This window comes from Cetorhinus maximus, chromosome 20 (assembly GCF_964194155.1).
Source record: "Cetorhinus maximus chromosome 20, sCetMax3.hap1.1, whole genome shotgun sequence".
NCBI classification, from domain to species: Eukaryota; Metazoa; Chordata; class Chondrichthyes; order Lamniformes; family Cetorhinidae; genus Cetorhinus; species Cetorhinus maximus.
Window position 1 is genome coordinate 31,632,525 of NC_135898.1, and position 21,005 is coordinate 31,653,529.

General features: G+C 43.1%; 1 protein-coding gene across 7 annotated transcripts in view; it reads right to left on the reverse strand.

The window, feature by feature from the left end:
- The window catches only part of sirt1 (sirtuin 1), a 43,187-nt gene that overhangs the window by 8,849 nt on the left and 13,333 nt on the right, over positions 1 to 21,005 (reverse strand). For 5 of the 7 annotated variants that reach the window (XM_078565857.1, XM_078565861.1, XM_078565858.1 and 2 more), the window contains exons 3-7: positions 9,899 to 10,140; positions 8,711 to 8,863; positions 4,579 to 4,726; positions 3,698 to 3,777; positions 3,006 to 3,192 (exon numbers count right to left, since the gene is read on the reverse strand). In XM_078565857.1, the coding sequence (XP_078421983.1) occupies positions 3,006 to 3,192; positions 3,698 to 3,777; positions 4,579 to 4,726; positions 8,711 to 8,863; positions 9,899 to 10,140 (810 nt within the window). Of the gene's footprint in view, positions 1 to 3,005; positions 3,193 to 3,697; positions 3,778 to 4,578; positions 4,727 to 8,710; positions 8,864 to 9,898; positions 10,141 to 12,804; positions 12,885 to 21,005 lie in introns of all 7 variants that reach the window. The other 2 variants (XM_078565859.1, XM_078565860.1) reach the window with 1 other exon arrangement.

Genomic DNA, 21,005 nt, shown 5'->3' on the forward strand with positions numbered 1-21,005 from the left:
AAACTACATTAAAAGGTATGACAGGAGACAGGTAATGACTAGCATTTAAAGAATTAATTAATACATGGGATACTTGCCTTTATTAGTCAAGGCATAGAATATAAGAGCAGGGAGGTTATGTTGGAGCTGTATAAAACGCTAGTTAGGCCACAACTGGAGTACTGTGTGCAGTTCTGGCTGTCATACTATAGGAAGGATGTGATTGCACTAGAGAGGGTGCAGAGGAGACTCACCAGGATGTTGCCTGGGCTGGAGTGTTTCAGCTATGAAGAGAGACTGGATAGGCTAGGGTTGTCTTCCTTAGAGCAGAGAAAGCTGAGGGGGACCTGATAGAGGTTTACAAAATTACGAGGGGCATAGATAGGGTAGATAGGAAGAAACTTTTCCCCTCAGCAGAGGGGAAAACCAGGGGGCATAGATTTAAGGTAAGGGGCAGAAGATTTAGAGGGGATTTGAGGAAAAATGTTTCACCCAGAGGGTGGTTGGAATCTGGAACACACTGCCTGAGGGGGTGGTAGAGGCAGGAACCCTCAACATTTAAGCAGTATTTAGACGAGCACTTGAAACACCACAGCATACAGGGCTATGGGCCAAGTGCTGGAAAATAGGATTAGAATAGATAGGTGCTTGATGGCCGGCATGGACACGATGGGCCGAAGGGCCTGTTTCTGTTCTGTATAACTTTATGACTCTATTGCATGGTTTTCAACAAATTTGCATTCCTTGAGACACAAAAACTCAGCAGGGAACATGATCCAATCATGGCTAACAAGTTAAAGATTGTATTAGTTCAAAGGAAGAGGCTTATAAAGTTGCCAAAAAAGTAGTAAGCCTGAGGACTGGGGGCATTTCAGAATTCAGCAAAGGAGGACCAACAAACTGATAAAGAAAAAAGAAAAGTAAACCAGCAAGAAACATAAAAATGGAAAAGATTATGTAAAAAGGAAAAGATTAGCAGAGGCAAATGTGGGCCACCACAGACAGGAGAATTTATAATGGGGAATAAGTTTACTTAAATGACAGAGAAAGTCAACAAATATTTTGTGTGTCTTATTGGAGTAAGATACAAAAAACCTCCCAGGAATACTAGAGAACCAAGGGACTGGGGAGAATGAGGAACTGAAAGAAACTATTCGTAAAACTGGAGAAATTAATGGGACTGAAAGTTAATAAAATCTCTGGACCCGATGATCTACATCCCAGAGTGTTGATCATCTTCTTTAGAATGGCTGCTGTAGGTTGGAAGGTAACAAATGTAACCACACTATTTAAGGAGGGAGAGAGAAAATGGGGAACTACAGGTCTGTTAGCCTGACATCAGTGGTCAGGAAAATGCTAGAATTTATTACAAAGGATGTGATAACTGGACACTTAGAAAATGATGGTAGGATTGGGCAGAATCAACATGGATTCATGAAAGGGAAACCATGTTTGACAAAACTGTTGAATTGTAGCTAGCAGAATAGATAAGGAGCAACCAGTGGATGAGGTGTGTTTGGATTTTCAGAAGGCTTGCGAACAGGCCTCAAACAGCTGGTTAGTAAGCAAAATTAGAGCACATGGGATTGGGGGTAATATACTGGCACGGACTGAGAACTGGTTAATGGACAGAAAACAGAGAGTAGGAATAAACGGTTCATTCTCAGGTTGGCAGGCTGTGACTAGTGGGGTACTGCAAGGATCAGTGCTTGGGCCCCCGCTATTCACAATCTATATCAATGATTTGGATGTGGGGACCAAATGTAATATTTCCAAGTTTGATGTTGACATAAAACTAGGTGGGAATGAGAGTTAAGAGGAGGGTGCAAAGGAGCTTCAAGGGGGATTTAAACAGGCTAAGTGAGTAGGCAAGAATGTGGCAGATGTAATATAATGTGGAAAAATATGAGGTTATCCACTTTGGTAGGAAAAACAGAAATGCAGAGTATTTCTTAAATGGAGAGAGATTGGGAAGTGTTGCTGTCCAAAAGGGCCTGGGTGTCCTTGTTCACAAGTCACTGAAAGCTAACATACAAGTGCAGCAAGCATGGTATGTTGGCCTTTATTGCAAGAGGATTTGAGTACGGGAGTAAAGATTCTTGTTGCAATTGTATAGAACATTGGTGAGACCACACCTGGAGTATTGTGTACTGTTATGGTCTACTTATTTAAGGAAGGATATACTTGCCATAGAAGGGGGTGCAACAAAGGTTCACCAGACTGATCCCTGGGATGGTGGGATTATCCTATGAGGAGAAATTGAGGAGACTGGGCCTACATTCTCTAGAGAATAGAAGAATGAGAGGTGATCTCATTGATGAGTACAAAATTCTTATAGGGCTCAACAGGGTAGATGCAGGAAAGGTGTTTCCCCTGGTTGGGGTGGGGAGGGGTCTAGAACCAGGGGACAGTGTCAGAATAAGGGGTAAGCTATTTAGGACTGAAGTGAGGAGGAGTTTTTTTCACTCAGAGGATGGTGAATTTTTGGCATTCTCTCCCCTGGAGGGCTGTGGAGGCTCAGTCATTGAGTATGTTCAAGACCGGGGTTGATAGATTTCTAGATATTAAAGATATCAAGGGATATGGGGATAGTGCAGGAAAAGGGCATTGAGGTAGGAGATCAGCCATGCCCTAGCTGAATGGCAGAGCAGGCTCAAGGGGCTGAACGGTCTTCTCCTGCACCTACTTCCTATGTTCCTAACTCCAGCCTCAAGTGCAAATTTAAAAATGCACCAAAAGCTAAACACCTACAGGAAACAATGGAGAGTCCAAGTCACCAGTGTATTGTAAATATAAAGGGTTGGTTCGGTGTCAAATCTAGACAGCCCATTCTTTAATGTGTTACACTGTTGGAATTGTTTTGAATGTAGACTCTCACCTTCATGTATTTCAAATAAAAACAGAAAATAATTGAAACACTCAGCAAGTCAGGGAGCTCCTTTTTCCACCTCTGTCAAACATCTCTGTGATAGACCCTGAGCAGCACACGCAGTCTATCGGCATAATTAATGGGTTGGATTTCTTACTTGGAATGAGAGCCACTGGCCGCACTTTTAAGGAAGATCCAATCACAATTAGGAGATCAACCTCGTCTTTGTCATATTTCATACTCCTGTGAAATTGCTCTGGTAAGTTTTCTCCAAAGAACACTATATCTGGCTTCATAATGGCAAGAGGAACATCAGGAGGACATCTCGGGCACTGGGGCACTACCTGGTAAGGAACAGAATACACAAATTAATTCCACACTACAAACTATTCTGCTCATAGACACACACATTTCTCAACAAGCATATATTGGTTTACAATTGGTCCTGGTACAAAAAATTCAGACAATCTAGTGGTACAGCATATTGGTGTACTGTGCCAGGGAAGGTAGAATGTGGATAGTAGCAGCTGTCAAGTCTCCACATTCAGTGACCAAATAATTCCTTAGGCAGAGGAAAAACTGGGTTGACTTATCAACCAAAACACAGGTATGCATGCCTGCCACTGGTTAGCACAAGAGCTACATAGAGTGTGGCTCGAAAACAGATAGCCTGCTCAGGCTCCTGGGCAGGGAGAAACCTGGTGCCAATGCATCACTTCTTCATCAGAGTACGAAGGAAAGGCAGGCCTGATTACATAACCAAGAATAGACTGTTGATTTCAATGATTTCACTCCAAAGACCGAATAAAACAAAATCTTCAACAAGAACAAACTCAGCTTCCTTCTTACCTGATTGAAAACATCTTTTCTAATTGTTTCACAATCGACCTTATACTTGCACATTAGACAAGAAGCCATCGCAAATGAGCCTAGAGAAAAATTTCAGAAAACAAAGCAACATTTTGTCTACAATTCAACATCAAAAATTTCTTACAAAAATATATTAGTAGATAGAATAGTGTGTGGATGCTTAGCCTGGAAACTATAGCAAATCCAAAGCTACAAACAGATCCAAGTTAATGGTTCCCCTAACACGATGTTAGAACAAAGGAGTCCAACATTTCACATACAGAATTTACATTATTACTCAGCAATATACAAGAAAATCTTTCTCCAAGTAACAATTTTAGATTTAAAATCACAAAAATCAATCGTCTCTTAGTTTTGACCTTTCCTGGTCTCTGGCTCTCCTCCAGTGGGCTACAAACTCGATTGTGTTTATCTTGGTCGGAGAAGGGAACACCAGACAAGGTCAGCATTTCTTGTCCCACTCCCCAAAACCAAACAAAGAGGTTGGCCCCACACACGATCCTATCATCTGCCAGGCCAAGTGAGAAGTGACAGAATGTAGATGGCATGACGCCAAAGTGATACGGAATGCTAGGCTTCAAATTCAAGCCACTAAATGGAACCGTGTAACCTTGTACTTGAAATGCAAGGTCACAGAGACCATGTGTTTAACAGGAGCTTGACACATTTGTCAACTTGTATTTTTCAGTTAGACCTCTGAGCTGCTTTGACTATTATATTTAGCTCACACGCAGGAAATACAAATTAAAGTGCCTACTGCTCGTGAAAGTGTGCAATAGCTGGGGTGGGAGGCAGGGGATGGTGCTGCAAGACTCATTCAGTAAATTTAGTACCTAGTTAAGAGATTATCCTCAACTAACCATGACACTCGACAATCCTGCGAATGCCAGCAACCTGCTCCAGGGTATCTATGTTCTGGGTGTAATTCCGCAGCAGCCTCTCTTGCTTATCCAGCAAGGCTATAAATTTGTGACAAAGAGATGGCTGGAACTGACCAGGATAAATCTCCTGTGTAATAAGAACACATGAAATTACCTTCAACTTTAAGAATTTGATATCAATATCTAACTGAGCAAATTACAAATACTGTATGCACAATTTCATCAGCAGTAAATTTTTAACCTTGCAGACTTCTGAAAAGACTGATTCCATTGGGTATGCTAACTTAAAATGTGAAAATGTTGAAGCAGTCAGTTCCCTCCTCTTTAAATTGATTTTCCACAATTCATTTCTACAGTAAATTTCCCTTCCATTTAATAAGGACAGAGCTTGCACTGGTTTGGTGAAAGGTTAGAGTCAGAGACAGCACAGAAACAGGCCCTTCGGCCCATCATGTCCATGCCGGCCATCAAGCACCTATATATTCTAATCCCATTTTCCAGCACTTGGCCCGTAGCCCTGTATGCTATGGCATTTCAAGTGCTCACCTAAATACTTCTTAAATGTTGTGAGGGTTCCTGCCTCTACCACCACCTCAGGCAGTGTGTTCCAGATTCCAACCACCCTCTGGGTGAAACATTTTTCCGCAAATCTCCTCTAAACTTCCTGCCCCTTACCTTAAATTTATGCCCCCTGGTTATTGACACCTCCACTGAGGGGAAAAGTTTCTTCCTATCTACCCTATGCCCCTCATAATTTTGTAAACCTCTATCAGGTCCCCCCTTAGCCTTCTCTGCTCTAAGGAAAACAATCCTAGCCTATCCAGTCTCTCTTCATAGCTGAAACACTCCAGCCCAGGCAACATCCTGGTGAGCCTCCTCTGCACCCACTCTAGTGCAATCACATCCTTCCTATAGTGTGGCAACCAGAATGCCACACTATAGGAAGTACTCGAGTTGTGGCCTAACCAGCGTTATATACAGCTCCAACATAACCTCCCTGCTCTTATATTCTATGCCTCGGCTAATAAAGGCAAGTATCCTATATGCCTTATCATTTACCTGTGCTGCTGCCTTCAGGGATCTATGGACATGCACGCCAAGGGCCTTCTGATCCTCTGTACTTTCCAGGGTCCTACCGTTCATTGTTTATTCCCTTGCTGTGTTAGTCCTCCCAAAATGCATCACCTCACTCTTCAGGATTAAATTCCATTTGCCACTGCTCTGCCCATCTTACCAGCCCATCTATATAGTCCTGTAATCTAAGGCTTTCCTCCTCAATATTTACGACACCAATTTTTATGTCATCTGCAAACTTACTGATCATACCTCCTATATTCACGTCTAAATCATTAATGTATACTACAAACAGCAAGGGCCCCAGCACCGATCCCTGCGGTACACTACTCGTCACAGGCTTCCAATCACAAAAACAACCTTCAACCATCACCCTCTGCTTCCTGCCACTAAGCCAATTTTGGATCCAATTTGCCAAATTGCCCTGGATTCCATGGGCTCTTACCTTCTTCACTAGTCTCCCATGCAGGACCTTTTCAAAAGCCTTACTGAAGTCCATGTAGACTACATCAACTGCACTACCCTCATCTACACAACTAGTCACCACCTCGGAAAATTCAACCAAATTTGTTAGACATGATCTCCCCCCGACAAAGCCATGCTGACTATTAGTGATTAATCCCTGCCTCTCCAAGTGGAGGTTAATCCTGTCCCTCAGAATTTTTTTCCAATAGTTTCCCTACCACTGATGTTAGACTCACTGGCCTTACCAGGTAATTACTTGGTTTATCCCTACTAATAGCCAGTAAAACAGCAATTAAACTACCACAAGATCATGGCAAGCCTTCTGGTTCCATATTACTAAAAGGTAGCTCATGGAGAGCAGTGAAACGCTGACTGGATCACACCATGCTCCAACATATCAAGCCAGTCAAAGTAGCTAACATGAGGCAGTTTGTATTTCTATAGTAGTCATTATATACAAAGTGTTAATGCAGAGTGCTTTATATAGCAGTGGACAGCAATTAAGGGTCTAAACAGGGGAAAGTGAAAACAGAAAGAGGGTCAGCAGATGGCTAAAGGATGACTGAAGTTCAGGGTCTTGAGGTTCTTTATAGGAAGAGAGAGAGAAGTCAAGGAACAGATGGCAAAGGATTCCAAAGCTTGGGAGAAAAGCAGCATCTCCGATGGCTGAACAAAGGCAGCAGGGATATGAGAAGTAGGCCTGTTATTGGATGTCCACAGTGTACAGAGCTGGAAGAGATAATGGAAGAAACACAGAAACATAGAAAATAGGAGTAGGTCATTCGGCCCCTCGAGCCTCCTCCGCCATTCAATATGATCATGGCTAATCCTCTATCTCAACACTGTACTCCCGCGTTCTCCCCATATCCCTAGACGCTTTTGGAGTCCAGAAATCAATTTCCTTCTTAAATATATTCAATGACTTGGCTTCCACAGCCCTCTGTGGTAGAGAATTCCACAGAAACTTCTTTACTCACCCTTCACTCTCCCCTCATCTCAGTCCTTAATGGCTTCCCCCATACCCAGAGGAAACATCATTCCTACATCCAGTTGTCCATCCCTGTCAGAATTTTATACATTTGAATAAGGTCCCCTCTCATTCTTCTAAACTCCAGTGAATACAGGCCTAGTCTGCCCTATCTCTGCTCAGACAACAATCCTGAAGTAGGGAGTTTAAGAAAATGCAGGCATATGCAGGTGACAAAGAGTCAACCAGGGGTGAGAGTGGGTGAAGACAAAAAGAGCTGAATTTTTTTTTGACAAGGAATCATATACACAAGATAGTACGAAGCACTGCAGCATGAGGAGCTGGAAAATTATAGCACTTTTTATGATTGTTAGTGAAATAGGCCACTTCAAATGGGTGAAATTATCAGATTTAAAGTGGGTTGAAACGTTACTTTCCCCTTTGTTTACCTTCTGTTACTATCAAAACTGTGGACAAATGCATTTATATCTAAACACCAAAGCGACCTCAGTATTTCAGCATTCAATGCAGTTAATGCATGTAATATAGGATGATGTCCATACTAACAACAGAACATGGCCTTGCTGGATTATGTACAAGCAAAGTGAAGCAAAGGACTATGCAGAGAGGAGGTAGAGGTCGGAAAGACAGATCAAAGGGTGTAACTCAGATCGAAAAGACGGAAATTTTTCATCCTTGATCAACTCCGGGAGACAGGAATCCAGTGGAGATGGGGACATGGATCTTAATGCAAATGGAAACTTGGGCCATGAGAGGCTAGAAAGGAGAGCATTGGGGATAACGGTGTTGCTTAGGATTTGGATGGAGAATGGAAAGAGTTGAAAGAGGCTGGCATTTTGTGGAAGTGAAACAGAACAGACATGTAAAGATGAAGGGAAAGCTGTGCTCAAGCTTCAGTGTTATACAATGCTCCACATCTCTGGGCAAAGCATGTGCCAACAGCCAAGATGGAGATTAATTCAAATCTGCAGGGGTATAGGCTTTGGTTCTGGTTGTGCCAGCATAAAGCTGGAGGGAGCTTTAGTTCTTCTGTATCTTAATGCCAATAGGCAGTTGAAGATGGTGGCAAATGATGTAGGGTTGATTGAGGTGGTGGAGAGGGAGAGCTGGGTGCCATCAACGTACATGAAGCTGACCCCATGCTCTTGGATAACATCACAAAGTAATGAGCAGGGATGACCATGCAGAATCAACGGAAGACTCCACTTAAGGAGGTACAAATCAAATATCTTGGAGATAACTGGAGGAGATATGTGTGAAGAGAATGCAGCAGTCAATACCATCAATGCTAATAAAAAAGTCAAGGAGGAACGATGAGCCATTTATAGGCACAAGCACCATTCTGTTCATGTCCATAAATGATCTACAGAGTAAAATTTATAAGTTTACACTTATAAATGGTATTGGGTGACAGCGTTGCTATGTGTATTGGTCTCAGTCTGTCTTTCTCTCTGCTCCAACCTTGTTGCCTTGATCTCGCTTGCTCTATCTGACCCTCTCTCTCTCTGCATCACACCTTTTAGATTAATGGCTATATTTTTTGCAGCAAGTTTTCTTTTATCATTTTTGAAGTGTAATATTTACCTTTGCAAACTTAAAAAACGGTCTGGGGTCTTTTCTAAAGTATTCAATGTCAAACATGGCGTGAGGATCTGGAAGGTCTGGAAAGTCTACTGCTAATCTAGCATAAATCCCATCTCTTGATCTGAAGTCCGGTATTCCACATGAAACAGAAACCTGGAAAGTGTATCAAACCCAAAAATATATTGATCAGCTTGAAGATAAAGTAAAGAGATGTTCAATTTATTTTGCTTCACTATCATTTCAACTGCAGGGATTCAATAATTTAATTAGATATTTTAAACCGTGTCAATTTATAAAGTTAACATTTTATAAATAAACAATAAATTCCAATTCTCGTATCCTTGCCCATATTTTGGGTATTGGAAAGATAACACACCAGCTTCGCCAGTATGATATAATGTTTAAATATGAATCTTACTAATAGGAGCTGGTGTCCTACAATGCTGAACTAAATTGGTGAACAATGCACTGGCATTAAAAAACTGAAGAGATACTGGCATATCCAAAGACACTGCAAAACAAAATACAAACTTACCAAAAAATTAAAGGTTTTGCTTTGTCTCCATTCAGTTGTTCATTTCTTTCCACGTATGATATCATTAATTCCACCAAGCAAAGCTGGGATTAATATATATTTCTTCCTTGTTGCTCTTGTCATGTAACCTAATGTTCCAGTTAACAAGCACAATGCAGGGCAGTGTCTGGAACATTTTTCAGCAAGGGCTCAATCCAAACTTTAGGGAACCAAGGTAGGGTATCAATCTGCACGCATTGATTTTCCCATGGCAAAAGAAGCTCTCCTAATTACAAAGATGGATAGACTAACCACTAGAAACTAAGCTCAGACTGATCAGCATTGATTTCACAATAGCAGAGGGGGAAGGCATTCAGTTCTCCATCTGCCTGGATTCAAACTCAGAATCCAGAGAAACCACCACATCCTCCCAATCTGGAAGTATAATACTTATACAATGGCAGAAAGGTCAGAAAGATTAGCTTTATAAAAATGATTACAAGTCCATACTTGTTAAAAAAACGTCCTCAAACATTACCAGAATCTGATCTGTGAAAAACAAGTTTGATTTGATAATAAACCTAGAGCTGCTGTTCATTAGCATTTACAACAGTTAAAAGGATCATTAAATTGTGGTATTTAAATAATTATTCAACACTTTCCTTAACACTTACCCCAGCTCCAGTGAGGACCATGATTTTCTTGCTCTCTTTCAAGATCCTCACCACGTCCTCTAGGGTGTTAATATCTTTGCGCTTCTTCCGTTTTGGTGGCTCTGACAAAATGTTGAGCACAATCTGCCACAATGTCATGTCATCGAGGTCAGGTGGAGGACTGCTCCCTCGCAACAGATCCTTCAGGATAGACCGTGGGTCTGTACCCAGCATAAGATGTTGCTGGACAAAACTGTAAGGACCTAGTTGGAAAGGAAAAAGTTAGGCATTTAAAAAGAAAAGCATTTGAAAGATAGTTTGAATATAGCATAAGCATTCTTAGCTCAACTGCTGACTACAAATTCTTACACGTGATCATTAACCCCAACTCCTTGCTGGAAGTACATACCTGTGAACATCATGTGAAAATGGAGCTCATCTGTTAGGCTTCCATAGTTGAATAGCCTGCCACTCTCTCTGTTAAAGCTTACCGGTGACTGGCGATCTGAGCAAGATACTGAAAGCTTGTGAAATAGAAAATTGTGAGGAGGAAAAATAGAAAAGCAGAATATTTAAGTGGAGAGCGGCTGGGGAATGTTGGTATTCAGAGGGACCTGTGCCCCTGCATACAAATCACGAAGTCAACATGCAGGTATTGCAAATAATTAGGAAACTGAATGGTGTGTTAGCCTTTATTACAAAATGATCATGGAATCACAAAATGGTTACAGCACTGAAAGAGGCCATTTGGTCTGTCATATCTATGCTGGCTCTCTGCAAGAGCAACTCACCTAGTCCCACCCCCTGTCTTTTCCTCATAGCCTTGCAGATTCTTTTCACAAATTATCCAATGCCCATTTCAAAGCCATTAGTGAACCTGCCCCCATTATACTCCCAGGTAGTGCACTCCAAATCCTAAACACTCGCTGCGTAAGAAATGTTTTCCTTTGTGTCACCATTACTTTTTCTGTCAATCACCTTAATTCAGTGCCCTCTGGTTCTCGTCCCTTCTGCCAATGGGAACAGTTTCTCTCTATCTACTCTGTCCAGACCCCTCAGATTTTGAAAATCTCCTGTCAAATCTCCTCTCAACCTTCACTTATCCAAGTAGAACAGTCCCAACTTCTCCAATCTATCCACGTAACTGAAGTTCCACACCTCTGGAACTGTTTTCATGAATCTTTTCTGCACCCTCTCTAATGACTTCACATTCTTTCTGAAGTGCAATGCCCAGAACTGGACACAATACGCAGATTGACACAAAACCAGTATTTTCCACAGATTTATCATAATTTCCTTGCTTTTATACTTGTATGTCCTATTTTTAAAGTCCAGGATCCCATATGTTTTAATAACCGCTTTCTCAACCTGTCCTGCAACCTTCAATGATTTGTTACATAAACCCTCAGGTCCCTCTGCCCCTACATCCCGTTTAGAATTGTACCCTTTACTTATATTGTTTCTTTGAATCACTTCACATTTCTACATTGGAGTATACAGTAACAAAAATCTTACTACAATTGTATAGTGCCTTGGTGAGATCACGACTGCAGTTGTGTACACAGTTTTGGTTACCTAAGGAAGGATATTCTAGCCCGAGGGGGACGCAACAAAAATTCACTAGACTTATTCCTGGGATGAAGGGATTGTCCCGTGAGGAGAGATTGAGTAAACTAGGCCAATATTGCCTAGAATTTAAAATAATGAAAGGTGATCTCATTGAAACGTATACAAGGGGCTTGACAGGGTCAATTCTTGGGACAACATTTCCCCTGGCTGGTGAATCTAGAGTTTGGAGTCACAGTCTCATCATAAGGGGTTGACTATTTATGACTGAGATGAGGAGAAATTTCTTCACTTAGACGGTTGTGAATCTTCAGAATTGTTAGGAAACAGAGATAGTTTAAATAAGTTACATTTGTATTTGTGGGTGTTAGGAATGAGTTTTAGCTTTGATGTTTCAGTTTGATTTGTATTTCTGCACTTGTGTTAAGAAAGGTCAAGTTGAGTTTTAATTTCACTTTAAAAGGTGCCTGCTTTTCTAATGAGAATTTTATGACTGTTGCAGCTTAGTAAAGCAAACAAAAGAGTAAAGAAACTGGGCTGTTGCCCAGTAACAGGGGTCCGGAGAGGCAGGACCCTCCCATAGACACACACACAAGAAACTTGAAACAGCAGTTTGACTTGGAAGCTGTTCACTTGGTTTTGAAAGCAGCTGCCAGTAGAGACTGGAGCAAAAGGGACGGATTGCCAGTCCCAAGCTAAAGAAAAGACCCCAAAATCCAGGGAAGTGGAACAGGAGAAAGTCCCAAGCAGACTTTCTAGTCAAAGGAAGAACAGGAACCTGGGAAAAGATCTTGTTAAGTGAAGTTAAGAGTGAGGGACAGAGAAAGGCTCCAAGCTTCATGCTTAAAGAGATAAAAGCTTACAAGAGGCCAGAAGATCCAAAGAGACAACTGAGGGTCTGTAGCTCTTTGTTATGGGCATGTGAAGCAGTGGTGTACTGTTGACAGCTGAGTCGGTGAAAGAGAGTACATGGAAGGCAGCTTGAATGCATGTGGTGACCCAGGGGAGATGAAAAAAAGGAGAGTTCGAAAACCTGGAAGTGAACCCTTGCAGAAGGCATCTGAGAGAAAGTGCCAGTTTGGGAGAAGATTCCAAAGTGAGTCCCTGGAGATCAGAGACCCTCGTGTGAAATACGGAGTTCGGCGAGACCAGTTGGCTCATGGTGTGACAAGCACCGGGGGGGAGTTGAGGAGAGTTCTTTGGCATCTCTGTGGGTAGCATCTGTCACTTGGTTTCAGAGTGTGGTATGTCTGACAGGGCGCCAAGTGGTTTACAAGGACCGTGTACTTACTATAAACATTGGAGTATAAGATAACTTTTGTAACTTGTGTTATCCTTACAAATCTTATATATCTGTATACCTGTATAAATGTTGTATTCTTTTGTTAAAAGTTCATCAGCTGACTTCTGTGACTCTGGTTAGTAGCTACTTTCCACATATCTAAACAAACAAATGAAATGTTAGGATCTATCAAGCTGGGTTCCTCTCTGGGATCAGGCTTGTCCAGGGGTAATCTCAGCTAAGATCATAACAGAATTCTCTCCCCCCAGAGAGCAGTGGATGCCAGTTGTTGAGTATATTCAAGACAAGAGATCAATAGGTTTTTGGATACTGAAGGAATCAAGGGATAGGCTGGTTGGTGGAGTTGAGGTAGAAGATCAGCCATCACCCTAATGAACGACGTGTCAGGTTCGATGCGCCAAATGGCCTACTCCAGTTCCTATTTCGTATGTTCTTAACATAACACTATAAAAAAAAATCGATGACTTCAAGAGGGGTGAGAATTGGCAACAAAACTAAGGTAGAAGACTAATTTTTCTCCATTATTGAATGATATCAACAACAAGCTGCATTTATATTGCACCTTTAACATAGAAATATCATCTCAAGGCACTTCACAGGAGTACTGCCAGACAAAATTTGATAGGTGGCAATAGCTTGGTCAAAGAGGCAGCTTTTAAGGAGCGATTCAGAGGAGGAGAAGAGAGAGGGTTTGAGAGGCAGAAGGGTTTAGGGAGGGAATTTTTGAACTTAGGATCATGGCAACTGAAGACATGCCTGCCATTGGTGAAATTATTAGAATTGGGAACGTGCAAGAAGTCAACATTGGAGAAATAGAGAAAGCTTGGAGGATTGCAGGACTACAGGAGATTACAGAGATAGGAAGTGATGAGGACAAAGAGGGGTTTGAACATTAAGATGAGAATTTTAAAATTGAAGTGCTGCCAGACCAGGAGCCAGTGTAGGTCAGCTAACACAGGGCTGACAGATGTGAGACTTGGGGTGGAACTGTCCTAGATTTGCATGAAGTGCGGTAGCAGATGGGAAAAAGGAAGTTTTACCCACCGGCCGCAATGGCGGGATTCCATGCCATATCATCCCATTCCTGCCTCGTTAATTATGTAGCCACAGGAAACACGCTGTCCCGCTGACAGGCGGCCTCCGATTTGCCTGTTGCACCATTACCTCGCCACTTCCACATGCAGGATGCCATATTTAAACTGCAGCTGTGCATGCACTTCTCAATGCTTGCAGCCCAGGCGGGCACGAGTAGACATGGCCCCAAAAGACAAGAAGAGTACAGCCCCTGATTCAGTGATGCATCCCTGGGACACCTTGGAGGCCTGCCGCGATGTCCTGTACCCCCAATCTGGCCGTCGGAGGCCCATCAGTCTCACCACTCTGGCTTAGGAGGTGGTGGCAGAGGTGGTCAGTGCCAATGCTGTACACAAGAGGTTGGCCACCAGTGCAGAAAACAGATGAATGATCTCATCCATGCCGCCAGGGCTCAATGATATGCAGATGTATTACACTGAAGTTCCTGGCGTCCGGCAGCAGGAAAGGTGGCCCGCCATTGACAGGCGGAGCGGATGGTCACAAACAGTGTGAAACCGATTTTTGACCTTCTCCGCATATTGTCCGCTCACGCCCGCCATGATGCCTGACGCTAGCAGGCACAGAAAATTTCGCCGTTGGTGTGAGTTAGGATATGACCAGAAGAACTTTGAATGGGCTCAAGTTTCTGGAGGATGAGAGGTAGAGGCTAACCAGGAAAGCTATAGAAGAGTCAAGTTTGGAGGTTCCAAATGCATGGATCAAGATTTCAGCAACAGATGGGCTGAGGCAGGGTGGAGAGGGGTGACAATACAGAGTTGGATGCAGGCAGTCTTGCTGAAGAGGAGGATATGGGGTTGGAAGCTCAATCAGGGTCATGTCAGACATCAAGGTTGCAAGGTCTTGTTCGGCCTTGGATAGTGGCCAGGGAAGGGGATGGGATTGGCAGCGGTAATCAAAGACAATGGCTTCAGTCACCCCAAAATTTCACTTCAGGATATTTCAGCTCACCTAATACAGGATGACTGAAAGGCAGCATGACAAATCAGAGGAAGTGGGTGGATCAGGAGTGGTGGTCTGGAGGTACAGCTGTGTGTTTCCCCGTACACGTAGAATCTGATATGTTTTCAGTTGATGTCATCTAGGGGCACCACGTAGATAAGAAATGAGAGCACACCAAGGACAGATCGTTGAGGGACTCCAGAGGTAATGGTACAGGTACAGAAAGAGAAACCATTACAAAGATTTTCTTTTCAATTTTTTATTCATTCATGGGATGCGGGCGTCACTGGCTAGGCCAGCATTTATTGCCCATCCCTAGTTGCCCTTGAGAAGATGGTGGTGAGCTGCCTTCTTGAACTGCTGCAGCCCATGTGGTGTAGGTACACCCACAGTGGTGTTAGAAAGGGAGTTCCAGGATTTTGACCCTGCGACGGTGAAGGAACGGCGATATATTTCCAAGTCAGGATGGTGAGTGACTTGGAGGGGAACTTCCAGATGGTGGTGGTCCCATCTATCTGCTGCCCTTGTCCTTCTAGATGGTAGTGGTCGAGGGTTTGGAAGGTGCTGTCTAAGGAGCCTTGGTGAATTCTTGCAGTGCACCTTGTAGATGTGAAACATTGCTACTGTGCGTCGATGGTGGAGGGATTGAATGTTTCTGGATGCAGTGCCAATTAGCAGGCTGCTTTGTCCTGGAAGGTGTCGAGCTTCTTGAGTGTTGTGAGAGCTGCACTCGTCCAGGCAAGTGGGGAGTATTCCATCACACTCCTGACTTGTGCCTTGTAGATGGTGGCCAGGCTTTGGGGAGTCAGGAACCGAGTTACCCATCACAGGGTTCTTGGCCTCTGACCTACTCTTGTGGCCACAGTATTTATATGGCTAGTCCAGTTCAGTTTCTGGTCAATGGTAACCCCCCCAGGATGTTAACAGTGGGGATTCATGATGGTGATGTCATTGAACGTCAAGGGGCGATGGTTAGATTCTGTCTTGTTGGAGATAGACATTGCCTGGCATTTGTGTGGCACGAATGTTACTTGCCGCTTGTTAGCCCAAGCCTGGATATTGTCCAGGTCTCGCTGCATTTGGACATGGATTGCTTCAGTATCTGAGGAATCATTAGCAGTGAGAGAACGAGAGGAGTAGCATGGCCATTAACAGCGAGAGAGTGCGAGAAGCAGCGGGGCCACTAACAGTGAGTGCGCAAGAAGCAGCGGGGCCATTAACAGTAAGAGAGTGCGAAAAGAATGAGAGACCATTAAAGAGCATGGGGAGAGAGGCAAGAGACCATTAAAGAGGGCGGAGAGCAGCTGATTGGTGAGGAGGACTGGTATGTCTAGTCTTTAAAGTAAAAGTAAAGTCTTTAGTTTGTGTTTAGATCTTTAGACTTTTTTCTTTTTTTTCTCTTTTCTTAAAAATAGCTTAAGTATAAAATTGATACTGGCGTGTAAAAAAATTACAATAACGTGTAAAGAGTGGGGAATTCAAGTATAAAGAGCAGGAATGCTAGAGTAATTAATTAAGTAATTAAATAAAACATGATAGTGATGGCAGGATGGGCAATGTGTTGCTGCTGCAGCATGTGGGAGCTGCTGGATACCAAGGTAATCCAGAGTGAACACATCTGTCGTAAGTGTTTGCAGCTCGTGGAACTTCAGACTCGAGTTGAGGAGCTGGAGTTCAAACTGCAGACATTGCGTCTGATCAGGGAGGGGGAAAGTTACCTGGACACTTTGCTCCAGGGAGGCATCACACCCCTCAGATTAGGTAATTCAAATTTGGTCTCTGATCAGGGACAGGAGGGTGCAGGTGAGGCAGGTATGGGGACCTGGGGGTAGTGTTCGAGGAACCTCGGTCCCTGCAACTGTCCAACAGCTATGAGGTTCTTGCAAGCTGTGTAGACGAGAGCAGGGACTGCAGGGAGGATGAGCAAACTGACCACGGCACCATGGTACAGGGAGCCACTCAAATGGGGGGAGGGAATTGAAATGTAGTAATGGGTAGGCGACAATTAGGGGGATAGATACTGTTCTCTGCAGGCCATGAGCGTGAGTCCCAAAGGCTGTGTTGCCTGCCCAGTGCCAGGGTTAAGGGCATCTCCTCAGGGCTGGAGAGGAACTTGGAGTGGGAGGGGAGGGATTCGGTTGTCGTCGTCCACTTTGGCACCAACAACATTGATAGGACTAGAAAGGAGGGTCTGCTGAAAGAATTTGAACAGTTAGGAGCTAAAGTAAAAAGCAGAACCTCTAAGGTAATAATCTCGAAATTACTGACTGAGCCATGGGCAAACTGGCATAGGGTAAATAAAGTCAAGGAGTTCAATGCGTGGCTCAAAGATTGGTGTGGGAAGAATGGGTTTCAGTTCATGGGGCACTGGCATCAGTAGTGGGGTAGAAGGGAGCTGTTCTAGTGGGACTGGCTTCACTTGAACCGTGCTGGGAGCAGTGCCCTGGTGAATTGAATAACTAATGCTGTAGAGAGGGCTTTAAATGCAATAGCCGGGGGCGGGGGGGTGTTATGAATAGAGGATACGTACGCTTACAAAGCAAAGGGATATAGCAGCATTACAGGACAGCTATTTAGGTATTGATTCCCAGAGTGTGGCAGGAAGGGACAGAGTGTACAAACATTAAAAAAAACTGCAAATAGGGTCAAAGGGGGAAAAAATGGTAAAAAGGAAAAATTATTGGCTCTTTCATTAAACGCATGTAGTACTTGGAACACGATAAATGAATTAACAGCACAAATAGAGGTTAATGGGTATGATCTTATAGCCATTAGGGAGACGTGGTTACAAGGAGACCAAAGCTGGGGACTAATTATTCAGGGGTATGTGGCTTTTTGAAAGGACAAGCAGAAAGGAAAGGGTGGTGGGGTAGCTTTGTTGGCACGATATGGAATAAGTACGATAGCAAGAAATGATCTTGGGTCAGAAGATGTAGAATCCATGTGGGTGGAGGTAAGAAATAACAAGGGGGAGACAACACTGGTGCGAGTAGTCTATAGGCCCCCTAACAATAGCTTTAATGAAGGACAGAGAATAAATCAGGAGATAATGAAAGCATGTAAAAAAGGCAGTATATTAATCATGGGTGACTTTAATCTTCAAGTAGATTGGGAAAATCAAATTGGTAGAGGTAGCCATGAGCAAGAATTCATAGAGTATATTCAGGACAGTTTCCTAGAACAATATATTATGGATCCAACCAAGGATCAGGCTATTTTGGATCTGGTAATGTGTTATGAGGCAGGTTTAATAAATGATCTCAGAGTAAAAGATCCCCTAGGAAATAGTGACCATAACATGGCAGAATTTAGCATTTAGCTTGAGAGTGAGAAACTTGGGTCAGAAACTACTGGGCTAAACTTAAATAAGGGTATTCACAAAGGAATGAGGGCAGAGTTGGCTGGAATGGACTGGGAATGGAGTTTAGCAGAAAAGACGGCTGATGAACAACAGCAGATGTTTAGAAAATAGTTCATGACTCAGAACAAAGATATATCCTAGTGAGAAAAGGGAATTCTAGGAAGGGGATAAACTAACCATGGTTAACCAAGGAAGTTGAGGATACTATCAAATTGAAAGGAAAAACATACAATGTGGCAAAGATTAGTGGTAAGCCAGAGGATTGGGAAAGTTTTAAAAACCAACAAAAGATGACCAAGGAAATAATAAAGAGGGAGAAAATAAACTTTGAGGGTAAACTAGCAAGTAATATAAAAACGGACAGCAAGAGCTTCTTTAAATATATAAAAATGAAGAGAGGCCAAAATCGACATAGGCACCTTAGAAAATGAGGCTGGGGAAATAATTGTGGGGGACCAGGAAATGGCGGTGGAGTTGAATAAATACTTTGCATCAGTCTTCACGGTAGAAGACTCTAATAGCATTCCAAAAATACTAAATAATCCAGGAGCAAAACGGGGGAGGAAATAAATACAATAACTGTCACTAGAGAAAAAGTACTAGGAGAACTAATGGGGCTAAAGGCCAATAAGTCCTGGACCTGATGGGTTGCTTCCTGGGATATAAAAGGATGTAGCTACATAAATAGTGGATGCATTGGTAGTAATCTTGCAAGACACCTTAGGTTCTGGAAAAGTCTCAGAAGACTGGAAAATTGCCAATGCTTTATTCAAAAAGGGAGACAAAAACATGTAACTAAAGGCCAGTTACCTTAACATCTGTCTTTGGGAAAATTTTAGAGTTTATTACAAAGAATGTAACAGCAGAGCATTTAGAAGTGCATAATATAATCAAGTAGAGTCAGCTTGGATTCATGAAGGGGAAATCATGCCTGTCAAATTTAGAAAAATTCTTTCAGGAGGTGACAAGCAGGATAGATACAGGGGAACCAGTAGATGTAATACATTTGGATTTCCAAAAGGCGTTTGATGAGGTACTGCACATAAGGCTACTTAATAAGATAAAAGCCCATGGGTGTTAGGGGTAGTATATTAGCATGGATAGAGGATTGGCCAACTAATAAAAGGCAGAGGGTTGGGATAAGGGGGGCATTTTCAGGATGGCAGCCTGTAACTAGTGGAGTGCCACAGGGTTCAGTGCTGAGGCCACAATTATTTACAATTTATATTAATGACTTAGATGAGGGAAGTGAATGTACTATCACCTAGTTTGCAGATGACACAGGTGGGAAGGCAAGTGGTGAGGATGACACAGAGTCTACAGGGGGATATAGACAGGTTGTGAGTGGGCAAAAACTTGGAGATGGAATATAATGTGGGAAAATGAGAGGTTTTGCATTTTGACAGGAAGAATCGAGGAGCTGAATTTTATTTACATGGAGAACGACTGCAGAAAGTTACAGCATAGAGGGATTTGGGAGCCCTCGTGCATGAATTCCAAAAAGCTAACATACAAGTTCAGCAGGTAATAGGGAAGGCAAATGGAATGTTGGCCTTTGTTTCAAAGGGAATGGGGTATAAAAATAGGGAAGTCTTGCTAAAGCTAGTTCGACCACACTTAGAATACAGTGAAGATTTGGTCCTCTTACCTAAGGAAAGGCATACTGGCATTGGAAGAAGTCCAGAGAAGGTTCACTAGATTGATCCCAGGTTTGGAGGGACTTTCTTATGAGGAGAGGTTAGAGGTTGAGTAGGTTGGGCCTGTATTCATTGGAGTTTAGAAGAATGAGAGGCGACCTTATTGAAACATAAAATTCTTAGTGGGCTTGACAGGGTAGATGCTGAGAGGTGGTTTTCCCTTGTGTGAGAGTCTAGGACCAGAGGGCATAATCTCAGAGTAAGGGGTTGCCCATTTAAGATAGAGATGAGCAGGAATTTCTTCTCTTGAGGGTAGTGAATCTGTGGAATTCTTTACTGCAGACGGCTGTAGAGGCTGGGTCTTTAAGTATATTCAAGGCTGAGATAGACAGATTTTTAATCAGTGAGGGAATCAAGGGCTATAGGGAAAAGTGGAGTTGATCAGATCAGCCACGGTCTCATTGAATGGTGGAGCAGACACGATGGGCCGAATGGCCTCCTTCTGCTCCCAACTCTTAGGTCTGATGGAGTCGCAAATGGTGCTGAATGTTGTGCAATCATCAGCAAACATCCCCACTTCTGACCTTATGATGGAATTATTGATGAAGCAGCTGAAGACGGTTGGGCCGAGGACACACTGAGGAACTCACGCAGTGATGTCCTGGAGCTGAGATGACTGACCTCCAACAACAACAACCATCTGCCTTTGTGCTAGGTATGACTCCAACCAGTGTAGAGTTTTCCCCGATTCCCATTGACTCCAGTATTGCCAGGGCTTCTTGATGCCACACTTAGTAAATGTGGCCTTGATGTCAAGGGCAATCACTCTCATCTCACCTCGGGATTTCAGCTCTTTTGTCCATGTTTGAACCAAGGCTGTAATGAAGTCAGGAGCTGAGTGGCCCTGGCGGAACCCAAATTGGGCGTCAGTGAGCAGGTTATTGCTAAGCAAGTGCCACTTGATAGCACTGTTGATGACCCCTTCCATTACTAAACTAATGATGGAAACTAGACTGATGGGGTGGTAATTGGCTGGGTTGGATTTGTCATGTTTTGTGTGTTCAGGAAATACCTGGGCAATTTTCCACATAGCTGGGTAGATGCCAGCGTTGTAGCTATACTGGAACAGCATTGCTAGGGGCGCGGCAAGTTCTGGAGCACAAGTCTTCAGCGCCATTGTTGGAATATTGTCAGGGTCTGTAGCCTTTGCACTATCCAGTGCCTTCA